Source organism: Hypanus sabinus, chromosome 31 (assembly GCF_030144855.1).
Source record: "Hypanus sabinus isolate sHypSab1 chromosome 31, sHypSab1.hap1, whole genome shotgun sequence".
Lineage (NCBI taxonomy): Eukaryota > Metazoa > Chordata > Chondrichthyes > Myliobatiformes > Dasyatidae > Hypanus > Hypanus sabinus.
The window spans coordinates 1327371-1345951 of NC_082736.1; the positions used below are offsets into that span (position 1 = coordinate 1327371).

At 59.3% G+C, this 18581-nt stretch overlaps 2 protein-coding genes across 3 annotated transcripts in view; one reads left to right on the forward strand and one right to left on the reverse strand.

Annotated features, from left to right (window-relative positions):
• The window catches only part of LOC132383726 (sorting nexin-15-like), a 237046-nt gene extending 226488 nt beyond the window's left edge, over positions 1 to 10558 (forward strand). Inside the window, exon 8 of one of the 2 annotated variants that reach the window (XM_059954919.1) lies at positions 10316 to 10558. In XM_059954919.1, coding sequence (XP_059810902.1) covers positions 10316 to 10318 — 3 coding nt within the window. In that variant the 3' untranslated portion in view covers positions 10319 to 10558. The remainder of the gene's footprint in view (positions 1 to 10315) is intronic. The other variant, XM_059954918.1, reaches the window with a different exon arrangement.
• Positions 10559 to 10761: 203 nt separating this feature from the next.
• LOC132383626 (uncharacterized) overlaps positions 10762 to 18581 on the reverse strand; it is a 30450-nt gene continuing 22630 nt past the window's right edge. The window contains exons 2-3 of the mRNA XM_059954821.1: positions 12158 to 12292; positions 10762 to 11600 (exon numbers count right to left, since the gene is read on the reverse strand). Coding sequence (XP_059810804.1) covers positions 10779 to 11600; positions 12158 to 12292 — 957 coding nt within the window. The 3' untranslated portion in view covers positions 10762 to 10778. The remainder of the gene's footprint in view (positions 11601 to 12157; positions 12293 to 18581) is intronic.

The following is an 18581-nucleotide window of genomic DNA, read 5'->3' on the forward strand; positions in this document are numbered from 1 at the left end:
CCATGATTAATGAAGGCCAATACACCGTACGTCTTCTTAACCACTGAGTCAACCTGCGCAGCAACTTTGAGTGTCTGATTGACCTGGACACCAAGATCCCTCTGATTGGGGCTGAGAGAGAAATAGATCAGACTTAATTACCCACATGTCCCAGTTCTGCTTGTGCCACTTTCAAGTGCAGTTGCCACTTTCAATGCTTTCAAGAAGTTTGTACATTCACCCCGCAACCGTTTGGGTTTCCTGCCAGAGTCCAAAGGCAAAGAATTAATCGATCATTGAAAGATTCCCATGATTGGGTTGGGTTAAATCGGGGATGTTGTGATTGATACTCCTCATTCGGTCCCGTCGTAGGGTGGGATCGATACCCGTCACTCGGTCCCGTCGTAGGGTGGAATCGATACCCGTCACTCTGTCCAGTCGTAGGGTGGGATCGATACCCGTCACTCGGTCCCGTCGTAGGGTGGAATCGATACCCGTCACTCGGTCCCGTCGTAGGTTGGGGATCGATACCCGTCACTCGGTCCCGTCGTAGGGTGGGATCGATACCCGTCACTCGGTCCCGTCGTAGGGTGGGATCGATACCCGTCACTCGGTCCCGTCGTAGGGTGGGGATCGATACCCGTCACTCGGTCCAGTCGTAGGGTGGGGATCGATACCCGTCACTCGGTCCCGTCGTAGGGTGTGATCGATACCCGCCACTCGGTCCCGTCGTAGGGTGGGGATCGATACCCGTCACTCGGTCCCGTCGTAGGGTGGGGATCGATACCCGTCACTCGGTCCCGTCGTAGGGTGGGGATCGATACCCGTCACTCGGTCCCGTCGTAGGGTGGGGATCGATACCCGTCACTCGGTCCCGTCGTAGGGTGGGATCGATACCCGTCACTCGGTCCCGTCGTAGGGTGGGGATCGATACCCGTCACTCGGTCCCGTCGTAGGGTGGGATCGATACCCGTCACTCTGTCCCGTCGTAGGGTGGGGATCGATACCCGTCACTCGGTCCCGTCGTAGGGTGGGGTCGATACCCGTCACTCGGTCCCGTCGTAGGGTGGGGATCGATACCCGTCACTCGGTCCCGTCGTAGGGTGGGGATCGATACCCGTCACTCGGTCCCGTCGTAGGGTGGGATCGATACCCGTCACTCGGTCCGTCGTAGGGTGGGGATCGATACCCGTCACTCTGTCCAGTCGTAGGGTGGGGATCGATACCCGTCACTCGGTCCCGTCGTAGGGTGAGGATCGATACCCGTCACTCGGTCCCGTCGTAGGGTGGGATCGATACCCGTCACTCTGTCCAGTCGTAGGGTGGGGTCGATACCCGTCACTCGGTCCCGTCGTAGGGTGGGATCGATACCCGCCACTCGGTCCCGTCGTAGGGTGGGATCGATACCCGTCACTCGGTCCCGTCGTAGGGTGGGGATCGATACCCGTCACTCGGTCCCGTCGTAGGGTGGGGTCGATACCCGTCACTCGGTCCCGTCGTAGGGTGGGGTCGATACCCGTCACTCGGTCCCGTCGTAGGGTGGGGATCGATACCCGTCACTCGGTCCCGTCGTAGGGTGAGGATCGATACCCGTCACTCTGTCCAGTCGTAGGGTGGGGATCGATACCCGTCACTCTGTCCAGTCGTAGGGTGAGGATCGATACCCGTCACTCGGTCCCGTCGTAGGGTGGGGATCGATACCCGTCACTCGGTCCCGCCGTAGGGTGGGATCGATACCCGTCACTCGGTCCGTCGTAGGGTGGGATCGATACCCGTCACTCGGTCCCGTCGTAGGGTGGGATCGATACCCGTCACTGGGCCCCGTCGTAGGGTGGGGATCGATACCCGTCACTCGGTCCGTCGTAGGGTGGGATCGATACCCGTCACTCGGTCCCGTCGTAGGGTGGTGATCGATACCCGTCACTCGGTCCAGTCGTAGGGTGGGGATCGATACCCGTCACTCTGTCCCGTCGTAGGGTGGGATCGATACCCGTCACTCGGTCCCGTCGTAGGGTGGGGATCGATACCCGTCACTCGGTCCCGTCGTAGGGTGGGATCGATACCCGTCACTCGGTCCGTCGTAGGGTGGGGATCGATACCCGTCACTCTGTCCAGTCGTAGGGTGGGGATCGATACCCGTCACTCGGTCCCGTCGTAGGGTGAGGATCGATACCCGTCACTCGGTCCCGTCGTAGGGTGGGATCGATACCCGTCACTCTGTCCAGTCGTAGGGTGGGGTCGATACCCGTCACTCGGTCCCGTCGTAGGGTGGGATCGATACCCGCCACTCGGTCCCGTCGTAGGGTGGGATCAATACCCGTCACTCGGTCCCGTCGTAGGGTGGGGATCGATACCCGTCACTCGGTCCCGTCGTAGGGTGGGGTCGATACCCGTCACTCGGTCCCGTCGTAGGGTGGGGTCGATACCCGTCACTCGGTCCCGTCGTAGGGTGGGGATCGATACCCGTCACTCGGTCCCGTCGTAGGGTGAGGATCGATACCCGTCACTCTGTCCAGTCGTAGGGTGGGGATCGATACCCGTCACTCGGTCCCGTCGTAGGGTGGGGATCGATACCCGTCACTCTGTCCCGTCGTAGGGTGGGGATCGATACCCGTCACTCGGTCCCGTCGTAGGGGGGTATCGATACCCGTCACTCGGTCCCGTCGTAGGGTGGGGATCGATACCCGTCACTCTGTCCAGTCGTAGGGTGAGGATCGATACCCGTCACTCGGTCCCGTCGTAGGGTGGGGATCGATACCCGTCACTCGGTCCCGCCGTAGGGTGGGATCGATACCCGTCACTCGGTCCGTCGTAGGGTGGGATCGATACCCGTCACTCGGTCCCGTCGTAGGGTGGGATCGATACCCGTCACTGGGCCCCGTCGTAGGGTGGGGATCGATACCCGTCACTCGGTCCGTCGTAGGGTGGGATCGATACCCGTCACTCGGTCCCGTCGTAGGGTGGTGATCGATACCCGTCACTCGGTCCAGTCGTAGGGTGGGGATCGATACCCGTCACTCTGTCCCGTCGTAGGGTGGGATCGATACCCGTCACTCGGTCCCGTCGTAGGGTGGGGATCGATACCCGTCACTCGGTCCCGTCGTAGGGTGTGGATCGATACCCGTCACAGTCCCGTCGTAGGGTGGGATCGATACCCGTCACTCGGTCCCGTCGTAGAGTGGGGATCGATACCCGTCACTCTGTCCCGTCGTAGGGTGGGGATCGATACCCGTCACTCGGTCCCGTCGTAGGGTGGGGATCGATACCCGTCACTCGGTCCCGTCGTAGGGTGGGATCGATACCCGTCACTCGGTCCCGTCGTAGAGTGGGGATCGATACCCGTCACTCGGTCACGTCGTAGGGTGGGATCGATACCCGTCACTCGGTCCCGTCGTAGGGTGGGATCGATACCCGTCGCTCGGTCCCGTCGTAGGGTGGGGATCGATACCCGTCACTCGGTCCCGTCGTAGGGTGGGATCGATACCCGTCACTCGGTCCCGTCGTAGGGTGGGGATCGATACCCGTCACTCGGTCCCGTCGTAGGGTGGGATCGATACCCGTCACTCGGTCCAGTCGTAGGGTGGGGATCGATACCCGTCACTCGGTCCCGTCGTAGGGTGGGATCGATACCCGTCTCTCTGTCCCGTCGTAGGGTGGGATCGATACCCGTCACTCGGTCCCGTCGTAGGGTGGGGATCGATACCCGTCACTCGGTCCAGTCGTAGGGTGGGGATCGATACCCGTCACTCGGTCCCGTCGTAGGGTGGTATCGATACCCGTCACTCGGTCCCGTCGTAGGGTGGGGATCGATACCCGTCACTCGGTCCCGTCGTAGGGTGGGATCGATACCCGTCACTCGGTCCCGTCGTAGGGTGGGGATCGATACCCGTCACTCTGTCCAGTCGTAGGGTGGGGATCGATACCCGTCACTCGGTCCCGTCGCAGGGTGGGATCGATACGCGTCACTCGGTCCCGTCGCAGGGTGGGATCGATACCCGTCACTCGGTCCCGTCGTAGGGTGGGGATCGATACCCGTCACTCGGTCCCGTCGTAGGGTGGGGTCGATACCCGTCACTCGGTCCCGTCGTAGGGTGGGGATCGATACCCGTCACTCGGTCCCGTCGTAGGGTGGGATCGATACCCGTCACTCTGTCCAGTCGTAGGGTGGGGATCGATACCCGTCACTCTGTCCAGTCGTAGGGTGGGGATCGATACCCGTCACTCTGTCCAGTCGTAGGGTGGGGATCGATACCCGTCACTCGGTCCCGTCGTAGGGTGGGGATCGATACCCGTCACTCGGTCCCGTCGTAGGGTGAGGATCGATACCCGTCACTCGGTCCCGTCGTAGGGTGGGATCGATACCCGTCACTCTGTCCCGTCGTAGGGTGGGATCGATACCCGTCACTCGGTCCCGTCGTAGGGGGGTATCGATACCCGTCACTCTGTCCCGTCGTAGGGTGGGGATCGATACCCGTCACTCGGTCCCGTCGTAGGGTGGGGATCGATACCCGTCACTCGGTCCCGTCGTAGGGTGGGATCGATACCCGTCACTCTGTCCAGTCGTAGGGTGGGGATCGATACCCGTCACTCGGTCCCATCGTAGGGTGGGGATCGATACCCGTCACTCGGTCCCGTCGTAGGGTGGAGTCGATACCCGTCACTCGGTCCCGTCGTAGGGTGGGGATCGATACCCGTCACTCGGTCCCGTCGTAGGGGGGTATCGATACCCGTCACTCTGTCCAGTCGTAGGGTGGGGATCGATACCCGTCACTCAGTCCCGTCGTAGGGTGGGGATCGATACCCGTCACTCGGTCCCGTCGTAGGGTGGGATCGATACCCGTCACTCGGTCCCGTCGTAGGGTGGGGATCGATACCCGTCACTCGGTCCCGTCGTAGGGTGGGGATCGATACCCGTCACTCGGTCCCGTCGTAGGGTGGGGATCGATACCCGTCACTCGGTCCCGTCGTAGAGTGGGGATCGATACCCGTCACTCTGTCCCGTCGTAGGGTGGGGATCGATACCCGTCACTCGGTCCCGTCGTAGGGGGGTATCGATACCCGTCACTGGGCCCCGTCGTAGGGTGGGGATCGATACCCGTCACTCGGTCCGTCGTAGGGTGGGATCGATACCCGTCACTCTGTCCAGTCGTAGGGTGGGATCGATACCCGTCACTCGGTCCCGTCGTAGGGTGGGATCGATACCCGTCACTCGGTCCGTCGTAGGGTGGGATCGATACCCGTCACTCGGTCCCGTCGTAGGGTGGGATCGATACCCGTCACTGGGCCCCGTCGTAGGGTGGGGATCGATACCCGTCACTCGGTCCGTCGTAGGGTGGGATCGATACCCGTCACTCTGTCCAGTCGTAGGGTGGGATCGATACCCGTCACTCGGTCCCGTCGTAGGGTGGGGATCGATACCCGTCACTCAGTCCCGTCGTAGGGTGGGGATCGATACCCGTCACTCGGTCCCGTCGTAGGGTGAGGATCGATACCCGTCACTCGGTCCCGTCGTAGGGTGGGATCGATACCCGTCACTCTGTCCAGTCGTAGGGTGGGGTCGATACCCGTCACTCGGTCCCGTCGTAGGGTGGGATCGATACCCGCCACTCGGTCCCGTCGTAGGGTGGGGATCGATACCCGTCACTGGGCCCTGTCGTAGGGTGGGGATCGATACCCGTCACTCGGTCCGTCGTAGGGTGGGATCGATACCCGTCACTCTGTCCAGTCGTAGGGTGGGATCGATACCCGTCACTCGGTCCCGTCGTAGGGTGGGGATCGATACCCGTCACTCGGTCCCGTCGTAGGGTGAGGATCGATACCCGTCACTCTGTCCAGTCGTAGGGTGGGGATCGATACCCGTCACTCGGTCCCGTCGTAGGGTGGGGATCGATACCCGTCACTCTGTCCCGTCGTAGGGTGGGGATCGATACCCGTCACTCGGTCCCGTCGTAGGGGGGTATCGATACCCGTCACTCGGTCCCGTCGTAGGGTGGGGATCGATACCCGTCACTCTGTCCAGTCGTAGGGTGGGGATCGATACCCGTCACTCGGTCCCGTCGTAGGGTGGGGATCGATACCCGTCACTCGGTCCCGCCGTAGGGTGGGATCGATACCCGTCACTCGGTCCGTCGTAGGGTGGGATCGATACCCGTCACTCGGTCCCGTCGTAGGGTGGGATCGATACCCGTCACTGGGCCCCGTCGTAGGGTGGGGATCGATACCCGTCACTCGGTCCGTCGTAGGGTGGGATCGATACCCGTCACTCGGTCCCGTCGTAGGGTGGTGATCGATACCCGTCACTCGGTCCAGTCGTAGGGTGGGGATCGATACCCGTCACTCTGTCCCGTCGTAGGGTGGGATCGATACCCGTCACTCGGTCCCGTCGTAGGGTGGGGATCGATACCCGTCACTCGGTCCCGTCGTAGGGTGTGGATCGATACCCGTCACTCAGTCCCGTCGTAGGGTGGGATCGATACCCGTCACTCGGTCCCGTCGTAGAGTGGGGATCGATACCCGTCACTCGGTCACGTCGTAGGGTGGGATCGATACCCGTCACTCGGTCCCGTCGTAGGGTGGGATCGATACCCGTCGCTCGGTCCCGTCGTAGGGTGGGGATCGATACCCGTCACTCGGTCCCGTCGTAGGGTGGGGATCGATACCCGTCACTCGGTCCCGTCGTAGGGTGGGATCGATACCCGTCACTCGGTCCCGTCGTAGGGTGGGGATCGATACCCGTCACTCGGTCCCGTCGTAGGGTGGGGATCGATACCCGTCACTCGGTCCCGTCGTAGGGTGGGATCGATACCCGTCACTGGGCCCCGTCGTAGGGTGGGGATCGATACCCGTCACTCGGTCCGTCGTAGGGTGGGATCGATACCCGTCACTCGGTCCCGTCGTAGGGTGGTGATCGATACCCGTCACTCGGTCCCGTCGTAGGGTGGGATCGATACCCGTCACTCGGTCCCGTCGTAGGGTGGGATCGATACCCGTCACTCGGTCCCGTCGTAGGGTGGGGATCGATACCCGTCACTCGGTCCCGTCGTAGGGTGGGGTCGATACCCGTCACTCGGTCCCGTCGTAGGGGGGTATCGATACCCGTCACTCTGTCCCGTCGTAGGGTGGGGATCGATACCCGTCACTCGGTCCCGTCGTAGGGTGGGGATCGATACCCGTCACTCGGTCCCGTCGTAGGGTGGGATCGATACCCGTCACTCTGTCCAGTCGTAGGGTGGGGATCGATACCCGTCACTCGGTCCCGTCGTAGGGTGGGGATCGATACCCGTCACTCGGTCCCGTCGTAGGGTGGAGTCGATACCCGTCACTCGGTCCCGTCGTAGGGTGGAGTCGATACCCGTCACTCGGTCCCGTCGTAGGGTGGAGTTGATACCCGTCACTCGGTCCCGTCGTAGGGTGGGATCGATACCCGTCTCTCTGTCCCGTCGTAGGGTGGGGATCGATACCCGTCACTCGGTCCCGTCGTAGGGGGGTATCGATACCCGTCACTCTGTCCAGTCGTAGGGTGGGATCGATACCCGTCACTCTGTCCAGTCGTAGGGTGGGGATCGATACCCGTCACTCAGTCCCGTCGTAGGGTGGGGATCGATACCCGTCACTCAGTCCCGTCGTAGGGTGGGGATCGATACCCGTCACTCGGTCCCGCCGTAGGGTGGGATCGATACCCGTCACTCGGTCCCGTCGTAGGGTGGGATCGATACCCGTCACTGGGCCCCGTCGTAGGGTGGGGATCGATACCTGTCACTCGGTCCGTCGTAGGGTGGGATCGATACCCGTCACTCTGTCCAGTCGTAGGGTGGGATCGATACCCGTCACTCGGTCCCGTCGTAGGGTGGGATCGATACCCGTCACTCGGTCCGTCGTAGGGTGGGATCGATACCCGTCACTCGGTCCCGTCGTAGGGTGGGATCGATACCCGTCACTGGGCCCCGTCGTAGGGTGGGGATCGATACCCGTCACTCGGTCCGTCGTAGGGTGGGATCGATACCCGTCACTCTGTCCAGTCGTAGGGTGGGATCGATACCCGTCACTCGGTCCCGTCGTAGGGTGGGATCGATACCCGTCACTCGGTCCGTCGTAGGGTGGGATCGATACCCGTCACTCGGTCCCGTCGTAGGGTGGGATCGATACCCGTCACTGGGCCCCGTCGTAGGGTGGGGATCGATACCCGTCACTCGGTCCGTCGTAGGGTGGGATCGATACCCGTCACTCTGTCCAGTCGTAGGGTGGGATCGATACCCGTCACTCGGTCCCGTCGTAGGGTGGGGATCGATACCCGTCACTCAGTCCCGTCGTAGGGTGGGGATCGATACCCGTCACTCGGTCCCGTCGTAGGGTGGGATCGATACCCGTCACTCGGTCCCGTCGTAGGGTGTGGATCGATACCCGTCACTCGGTCCCGTCGTAGGGTGGGATCGATACCCGTCACTCGGTCCCGTCGTAGGGTGGGATCGATACCCGTCACTCGGTCCCGTCGTAGGGTGGGATCGATACCCGTCACTCGGTCCCGTCGTAGGGTGGGGATCGATACCCGTCACTCGGTCCCGTCGTAGGGGGGTATCGATACCCGTCACTCTGTCCAGTCGTAGGGTGAGGATCGATACCCGTCACTCGGTCCCGTCGTAGGGTGTGGATCGATACCCGTCACTCAGTCCCGTCGTAGGGTGGGATCGATACCCGTCACTCTGTCCAGTCGTAGGGTGGGATCGATACCCGTCACTCGGTCCCGTCGTAGGGTGGTGATCGATACCCGTCACTCGGTCCCGTCGTAGGGTGTGATCGATACCCGTCACTCGGTCCCGTCGTAGGGTGGTGATCGATACCCGTCACTCGGTCCCGTCGTAGGGTGGTGATCGATACCCGTCACTCGGTCCCGTCGTAGGGTGTGATCGATACCCGTCACTCGGTCCCGTCGTAGGGTGTGATCGATACCCGTCACTCGGTCCCGTCGCAGGGTGGGATCGATACCCGTCACTCGGTCCCGTCGCAGGGTGTGATCGATACCCGTCACTCGGTCCCGGCGTAGGGTGGTGATCGATACCCGTCACTCGGTCCCGTCGTAGGGTGGTGATCGATACCCGTCACTCGGTCCCGTCGTAGGGTGGGATCGATACCCGTCACTCGGTCCCGTCGTAGGGTGGGGATCGATACCCGTCACTCGGTCCCGTCGTAGGGTGGGATCGATACCCGTCACTCGGTCCCGTCGTAGGGTGGGATCGATACCCGTCACTCGGTCCCGTCGTAGGGTGGGATCGATACCCGTCACTCGGTCCCGTCGTAGGGTGGGATCGATACCCGTCTCTCTGTCCCGTCGTAGGGTGGGGATCGATACCCGTCTCTCTGTCCCGTCGTAGGGTGGGATCGATACCCGTCACTCGGTCCCGTCGTAGGGTGGTGATCGATACCCGTCACTCGGTCCCGTCGTAGGGTGGGGATCGATACCCGTCACTCGGTCCCATCGTAGGGTGGGTATCGATACCTGTCACTCGGTCCCGTCGTAGGGTGGCATCGATACCCGTCACTCTGTCCCGTCGTAGTGTGGTGATCGCTACCCGTCACTCGGTCCCGTCGTAGGGTGGGATCGATACCCGTCACTCGGTCCCGTCGTAGGGGGGTATCGATACCCGTCACTCTGTCTAGTCGTAGGGTGGGGTCGATACCCGTCACTCTGTCCAGTCGTAGGGTGGGATCGATACCCGTCACTCGGTCCGTCGTAGGGTGGTGATCGATACCCGTCACTCTGTCCAGTCGTAGGGTGGGGATCGATACCCGTCACTCGGTCCCGTAGTAGGGTGGGATCGATACCCGTCACTCGGTCCCGTAGTAGGGTGGGATCGATACCCGTCACTCGGTCCCGTCGTAGGGTGGGATCGATAACCCGTCACTCGGTCCCGTCGTAGGGTGGTGATCGATACAATTCTGAGATTGTTTGGGTGGGATTCACAGAACATACCGGAAACAGACTAGCATTAGTGAATGTCCACAGTCAACGGGACAGTGAGACAGGCAGCGTGCGGAGAAACAAACTCTGCAAATGCCAAGGAAATTAACAATAATAATAAATAAACAAACCGTTAGTATTGAAAACTTCAGATTGAGAATCCTTGAAAATGAGTGCAGAGGCTGTGGGAACTGTTAAGTGAAGTTGAGTGAAGTTTTCCTCTCTGGTTCATGAGCCTGATGGTTGATGTTTAATAACTGTTCCTGAACCTGGTGGTGTGGGACCTGAGGCTCCTGTACCTCCTTCCTGATGGCAGCAGTGAGAAGAGAACATGTCCTGGACTGTACATCACTGAATGTATCCCTCAATTTTCTCTTTCAGTGACTGCAGAGTGTGCCCTGACCAATCGCCAGGACCAAAGACCGTGCCCTGCTCCCTCGGGGGCTTCCAGGACACCCCTCTCGGAGCCTTATCGGGACGTTCACTCCATGTGCCTGAACAAAGATACGAGTGACAGTTTTATCCAAAGTCTTCCAGAACTCTGACCTTGCTAACTGACTGTCCCTGTCCTAACACACTGCTGTTGGTCGATAGAGTGGAGAATCGCGGCAAGAGAATGCTGGGGGTGGGTGGGTGGTGAATCCCCAGTGTTAGGAACCAGCCCAGCCACTAGCACCCTGGTCCAGGTTTTACAGGGCTCCGGGTGTTGGTGGGTGGGGGGGTGTTCTCCCTGTAAACACTGTGAAGAACCACATTGTCCCTGCTCTCTGAATCCAGCGTGTGGGCTCTGATTCCACTCCACATGCTGGTGGGGTGGAGAGGGGCTAGCCACGCAGAGGCTGGACTACACACAGATGTTGGGGCTGGCAGTGTGAACCTCTGCATTGGGATGGATGTCAACACAGTGTGATCCCCGCACTGGAGACAGTGTGGAACCCGCACTGGAGACGGTGTGATCCCCGCAGTGGAGACAGTGTGATCCCTGCACTGGAGAGTGTGATCCCCGCAGTGGAGACAGTGTGATCCCCGCAGTGGAGAGTGTGATCCCCGCAGTGGAGACAGTGTGATCCCCGCACTGGAGACAGTGTGATCCCCGCACTGGAGACTGATGTGTGATCCCCGCACTGGAGACTGATGTGTGATCCCCGCAGTGGAGACAGTGTGATCCCCGCACTGGAGACAGTGTGATCCCCGCACTGGAGACTGATGTGTGATCCCCGCACTGGAGACTGATGTGTGATCCCCGCACTAGAGACAGTGTGATCCCAGCACTAGAGACAGTGTGATCCCCGCAGTGGAGACTGATGTGTGATCCCCGCACTAGAGACAGTGTGATCCCCGCAGTGGAGACTGTGTGATCCCCGCACTGGAGACAAATGTGTGATCCCCGCAGTGGAGACAAATGTGTGATCCCCGCACTGGAGACAAATGTGTGATCCCCGCACTGGAGACAAATGTGTGATCCCCGCACTGGAGACAAATGTGTGATCCCCGCACTGGAGACAGTGTGATCCCCGCACTGGAGACAGTGTGATCCCAGCACTGGAGACAGTGTGATCCCCGCACTGGAGACAGTGTGATCCCCGCACTGGAGACAGTGTGATCCCCGCAGTGGAGACAGTGTGATCCCCGCAGTGGAGACTGTGTGATCCCCGCAGTGGAGACAGTGTGATCCCCGCAGTGGAGACTGATGTGTGATCCCCGCAGTGGAGACAGTGTTATCCCCGCACTGGAGAGTGTGATCCCCGCACTGGAGACTGATGTGTGATCCCCGCAGTGGAGACAGTGTGATCCCCGCACTGGAGAGAGTGTGATCCCCGCAGTGGAGAGAGTGTGATCCCCGCAGTGGAGACAGTGTGATCCCCGCACTGGAGAGTGTGATCCCCGCAGTGGAGACTGTGTGATCCCAGCACTGGAGACAGTGTGATCCCCGCACTGGAGAGAGTGTGATCCCCGCAGTGGAGACAGTGTGATCCCCGCACTGGAGAGTGTGATCCCCGCAGTGGAGGCAGTGTGATCCCCGCAGTGGAGACAGTGTGGACCCCGCACTGGAGAGAGTGATCCCCGCAGTGGAGACTGTGTGATCCCCACAGTGGAGACTAATGTGTGATCCCCGCAGTGGAGACAGTGTGATCCCCGCACTGGAGAGTGTGATCCCAGCACTGGAGACAGTGTGATCCCCGCACTGGAGACAAATGTGTGATCCCCGCACTGGAGACAAATGTGTGATCCCCGCACTGGAGACAAATGTGTGATCCCCGCACTGGAGACAAATGTGTGATCCCCGCAATGGAGACTGTGTGATCCCAGCACTAGAGACAGTGTGATCCCCACAGTGGAGACAGTGTGGACCCCGCACTGGAGACAGTGTGGACCCCGCACTGGAGACAGTGTGATCCCCGCAGTGGAGACAGTGTGATCCCCGCACTGGAGACAGTGTGATCCCCGCAGTGGAGACAGTGTGGACCCCGCACTGGAGACAGTGTGATCCCCGCACTGGAGACAGTGTGATCCCCGCAGTGGAGACTAATGTGTGATCCCCGCAGTGGAGACTGTGTGATCCCCGCAGTGGAGACAGTGTGATCCCCGCAGTGGAGACTGATGTGTGATCCCCGCAGTGGAGACAGTGTTATCCCCGCACTGGAGAGTGTGATCCCCGCACTGGAGACTGATGTGTGATCCCCGCAGTGGAGACAGTGTGATCCCCGCACTGGAGAGAGTGTGATCCCCACAGTGGAGAGAGTGTGATCCCCGCAGTGGAGACAGTGTGATCCCCGCACTGGAGAGTGTGATCCCCGCAGTGGAGACTGTGTGATCCCAGCACTGGAGACAGTGTGATCCCCGCACTGGAGAGAGTGTGATCCCCGCAGTGGAGACAGTGTGATCCCCGCACTGGAGAGTGTGATCCCCGCAGTGGAGACAGTGTGATCCCCGCAGTGGAGACAGTGTGATCCCCGCAGTGGAGACAGTGTGGACCCCGCACTGGAGAGAGTGATCCCCGCAGTGGAGACTGTGTGATCCCCACAGTGGAGACTAATGTGTGATCCCCACAGTGGAGACAGTGTGATCCCCGCACTGGAGAGTGTGATCCCAGCACTGGAGACAGTGTGATCCCCGCACTGGAGACAAATGTGTGATCCCCGCAGTGGAGACAAATGTGTGATCCCCGCACTGGAGACAAATGTGTGATCCCCGCACTGGAGACAAATGTGTGATCCCCGCACTGGAGACAAATGTGTGATCCCCGCAATGGAGACTGTGTGATCCCAGCACTAGAGACAGTGTGATCCCCACAGTGGAGACAGTGTGGACCCCGCACTGGAGACAGTGTGGACCCCGCACTGGAGACAGTGTGATCCCCGCAGTGGAGACAGTGTGATCCCCGCACTGGAGACAGTGTGATCCCCGCAGTGGAGACAGTGTGATCCCCGCAGTGGAGACAGTGTGGACCCCGCACTGGAGACAGTGTGATCCCCGCACTGGAGACAGTGTGATCCCCGCAGTGGAGACTAATGTGTGATCCCCGCAGTGGAGACAGTGTGATCCCCGCACTGGAGAGTGTGATCCCAGCACTGGAGACAGTGTGATCCCCGCACTGGAGACAAATGTGTGATCCCCGCAGTGGAGACAAATGTGTGATCCCCGCACTGGAGACAAATGTGTGATCCCCGCACTGGAGACAAATGTGTGATCCCCGCAATGGAGACTGTGTGATCCCAGCACTAGAGACAGTGTGATCCCCACAGTGGAGACAGTGTGGACCCCGCACTGGAGACAGTGTGGACCCCGCACTGGAGACAGTGTGATCCCCGCACTGGAGACAGTGTGATCCCCGCACTGGAGACAGTGTGATCCCCGCACTGGAGAGTGTGATCCCAGCACTGGAGACAGTGTGATCCCCGCACTGGAGACAGTGTGATCCCCGCATTGGAGACAGTGTGATCCCCGCAGTGGAGACTGTGTGATCCCCGCAGTGGAGACAGTGTGATCCCCGCAGTGGAGACTGATGTGTGATCCCCGCAGTGGAGACAGTGTTATCCCCGCACTGGAGAGTGTGATCCCTGCACTGGAGACTGATGTGTGATCCCCGCAGTGGAGACAGTGTGATCCCCGCACTGGAGAGAGTGTGATCCCCGCAGTGGAGAGAGTGATCCCCGCAGTGGTGACAGTGTGATCCCCGCACTGGAGAGTGTGATCCCCGCAGTGGAGACTGTGTGATCCCAGCACTGGAGACAGTGTGATCCCCGCACTGGAGAGAGTGTGATCCCCGCAGTGGAGACAGTGTGATCCCCGCACTGGAGAGTGTGATCCCCGCAGTGGAGACAGTGTGATCCCCGCAGTGGAGACAGTGTGGACCCCGCACTGGAGAGAGTGATCCCCGCAGTGGAGACTGTGTGATCCCCACAGTGGAGACTAATGTGTGATCCCCGCAGTGGAGACAGTGTGATCCCCGCACTAGAGAGTGTGATCCCAGCACTGGAGACAGTGTGATCCCCGCACTGGAGACAAATGTGTGATCCCCGCAGTGGAGACAAATGTGTGATCCCCGCACTGGAGACAAATGTGTGATCCCCGCACTGGAGACAAATGTGTGATCCCCGCACTGGAGACAGATGTGTGATCCCCGCAATGGAGACTGTGTGATCCCAGCACTAGAGACAGTGTGATCCCCACAGTGGAGACAGTGTGGACCCCGCACTGGAGACAGTGTGGACCCCGCACTGGAGACAGTGTGATCCCCGCAGTGGAGACAGTGTGATCCCCGCACTGGAGACAGTGTGATCCCCGCAGTGGAGACAGTGTGATCCCCGCAGTGGAGACAGTGTGGACCCCGCACTGGAGACAGTGTGATCCCCGCACTGGAGACAGTGTGATCCCCGCACTGGAGACAGTGTGATCCCCGCACTGGAGACAGTGTGATCCCCGCACTGGAGACAGTGTGATCCCCGCACTGGAGACAGTGTGATCCCCGCAGTGGAGACAGTGTGGACCCCGCACTGGAGACAGTGTGATCCCCGCACTGGAGACAGTGTGATCCCCGCAGTGGAGACAGTGTGATCCCCGCAGTGGAGACAGTGTGATCCCCGCACTGGAGAGAGTGTGATCCCCGCAGTGGAGACAGTGTGATCCCCGCAGTGGAGACTGTGTGATCCCCGCACTGGAGAGTGTGTGATCCCAGCACTGGAGACAGTGTGATCCCTGCACTGGAGACAAATGTGTGATCCCCGCAGTGGAGACAGTGTGATCCCCGCACTGGAGACTGATGTGTGATCCCAGCACTAGAGACAGTGTGATCCCCGCAGTGGAGACAGTGTGGACCCCGCAGTGGAGACTGATGTGTGATCCCCGCAGTGGAGACTGATGTGTGATCCCCGCAGTGGAGACAGTGTGATCCCAGCCCTGGAGACAGTGTGATCCCTGCACTGGAGACAAATGTGTGATCCCCGCAGTGGAGACAGTGTGGACCCCGCATTGGAGACAGTGTGGACCCCGCAGTGGAGACAGTGTGGACCCCGCAGTGGAGACAGTGTGGACCCCGCAGTGGAGACAGTGTGGACCCCGCACTGGAGACAGTGTGATCCCCGCAGTGGAGACAGTGTGATCCCCGCACTGGAGACAGTGTGATCCCCGCAGTGGAGACCGTGTGATCCCCGCAGTGGAGACAGTGTGGACCCCGCACTGGAGACAGTGTGATCCCCGCACTGGAGACAGTGTGATCCCCGCAGTGGAGACTAATGTGTGATCCCCGCAGTGGAGACTGTGTGATCCCCGCAGTGGAGACAGTGTGATCCCCGCAGTGGAGACTGTGTGATCCCCGCACTGGAGATAGTGTGGACCCCGCATTGGAGACAGTGTGGACAGTGTGATTTTGGGCTGTACCACTGCCTCAGACCGCTGGGAGTTACTCCGACTGAAGCAGCTTCCTGCTCACCATTGGGTCAGAGATCTTCGGCCCTAACAGTGCAGCCCCTCCCTCCGGCCTGTACTGCTGGAGGGGCGTGGGATGGGGGTGGGGGGGAGGAGAAAATCTAACCCCGGGCAAAGACCCTCACCCACCCACCCTCCCCGTTCATCTCCCTGAAGTGGTGAGGCCCCCATGGGAGCAACCTGATTTTGCTGGTTGACGCAAGGAGCTGGGTGTGGGGTGTTCTGTTCTCTCCTCTATCCCTCCTCCCACCCCTTTCTATGCCCCTCCTTCCCCCTCCATTCTCCCTCCTTTCCTGCCCTCCTTCCCTCCCTCCCCTCCTCCCTCTCACTCCCACCCCTCTTTTTTCCCTCCTTCCTCCTACCTTTTCTTCCCTCCTCCCACTCCCTTCCCTCCTGCCTCTCCCTCCTCCTTCTCCCCTTTACATCGTCCTTTCTCCCCCTCCCTCTCTTCCCTCCTCCTCCACCCTCAGTGTAGCTGAGCTGTGATAGTCTCCCCCACAGTCGTGCCCACCCTCCAGAGCGATTGGTGAACACGCAGACTGAGGGCTCCTGACTGTTGTTGTTGGCCTGTGTGTGAGTGTGTGTTTGTGTCTGTGAGTGTGTTTGTGTGTGAGTGTGTCGTTGTGTGTGTCAGTGTGTGTCCCTGTGTGTGAGAGTGTGCGTGTGAGACAGTGTGTGTGTGTGTGTGTGTCTCTGTGTGTGAGTGTGTGTCTGTGTGAGTGTGTGTCTCTGTGTGTGTCTGTGAGTGTGTGTCTGTGTGAGTGTGTGTCTCTGTGAGTGTGTGTCTGTGTGAGTGTGTGTGAGTGTGTGTCTCTGTGTGTGTCTGTGAGTGTGTGTCTGTGTGAGTGTGTGTCTGTGTGAGTGTGTGTCTCTGTGAGTGTGTGTCTCTGTGTGTGTCTGTGAGTGTGTGTCTGTGTGAGTGTGTGTGAGTGTGTGTCTGTGTGAGTGTGTGTCTGAGTGAGAGTGTGCGTGTGAGACAGTGTGTGTGTGTGTGTGTGTGTCTCTGTGTGTGAGTGTGTGTCTGTGTGAGTGTGTGTCTCTGTGTGTGTCTGTGAGTGTGTGTCTGTGTGAGTGTGAGTGTGTGTGAGTGTGTGTCTCTGTGTGTGTCTGTGTGAGTGTGAGTGTGTGTCTCTGTGTGTGTCTGTGAGTGTGTGTCTGTGTGAGTGTGTTTGAGTGTGTGTCTCTGTGTGTGTCTGTGTGAGTGTGAGTGTGTGTCTCTGTGTGTGTCTGTGAGTGTGTGTCTCTGTGTGTGTCTGTGAGTGTGTGTCTCTGTGAGTGTGTGTCGGTTTCTAGGTGTGTACCGGCTGCTGCAGCCCTCACTGCATGTCAGCCGCAGACAGTGACTGCGTCTCCTGTGACGAGTACCAGCGGGATCTGCCCGATGCACTCTGGGACTGCCCACCCCTCTGACTGCCGACTGAACACTCTCGAGCCTTAATGTTCAAATAACTCAACAGGTTAATTTATTTTGTAATATTGCGTATTGTGTATCTCCAATCAAAGTGATTCCAATTAATCTGATTGTCTGTTGTGTTCTATTTATTGTTGAAAGTAAATTTATTATCAGAGTACACATAACCCTGAGATTTAGACTCAATAAATCCATAGTGGAAAAATAACCTGAACTGAACCAATGAAAGATCGACCAGTCAGTGTGTAAAAGACAACAAACTGTGCCAATATGGAAAGGAACAAATGTTAATAATAAATAAATAAGCAGTAAGTATCGAGAAAGTGAGAAGAAGAGTCCTTCAAAGTGAGTCCATCGGTTGTGGGAACGGTTCAGAGATGGGGCGAGTGTCGTCACGTACAACGCAGAAAACCTTTTCTGCCGGCATCCTCAGCAAACCTTTCGAACAGCAACTGTACACAGGATCGATGAACAACAAACTGTGCAAATGCAGATATGAATACTTAGCAATAAATGACAAGAGCATGAAATAACAAGACAAAGAGTCCTTAAATGAGTGTAATTATCCCCTTTTGTTCAGGAGCCTGATGGTTGAGGGGAAATAACTGTCCCTGAACCTGGTGGTGTGGGACCTGAGGCTCCTGGACCTCCTTCCCGATGGAATCAGTTCAGAGTTGAGGTTATCCTCACTGGTTCAGGAGCCTGATGGTTGAGGGGTAATAACTGTTCCTGAACCTGGTGGTGTGGGACCTGAGGCTCCTGTACCTCCTCCCCGATGGAATCAGTTCAGAGTTGAGGTTATCCTCACTGGTTCAGGAGCCTGATGGTTGAGGGGTAATAACTGTTCCTGAACCTGGTGGTGTGGGACCTGAGGCTCCTGTACCTCCTTCCCGATGGAATCAGTTCAGAGTTGAGGTTATCCTCACTGGTTCAGGAGCCTGATGGTTGAGGGGTAATAACTGTTCCTGAACCTGGTGGTGTGGGACCTGAGGCTCCTGTACCTCCTTCCCGATGGAATCAGTTCAGAGTTGAGGTTATCCTCACTGGTTCAGGAGCCTGATGGTTGAGGGGTAATAACTGTTCCTGAACCTGGTGGTGTGGGACCTGAGGCTCCTGTACCTTCCTGATGGAATCAGTTCAGAGTTGAGGTTATCCTCACTGGTTCAGGAGCCTGATGGTTGAGGGGTAATAACTGTTCCTGAACCTGGTGGTGTGGGACCTGAGGCTCCTGTACCTCCTCCCCGATGGAATCAGTTCAGAGTTGAGGTTATCCTCACTGGTTCAGGAGCCTGATGGTTGAGGGGTAAT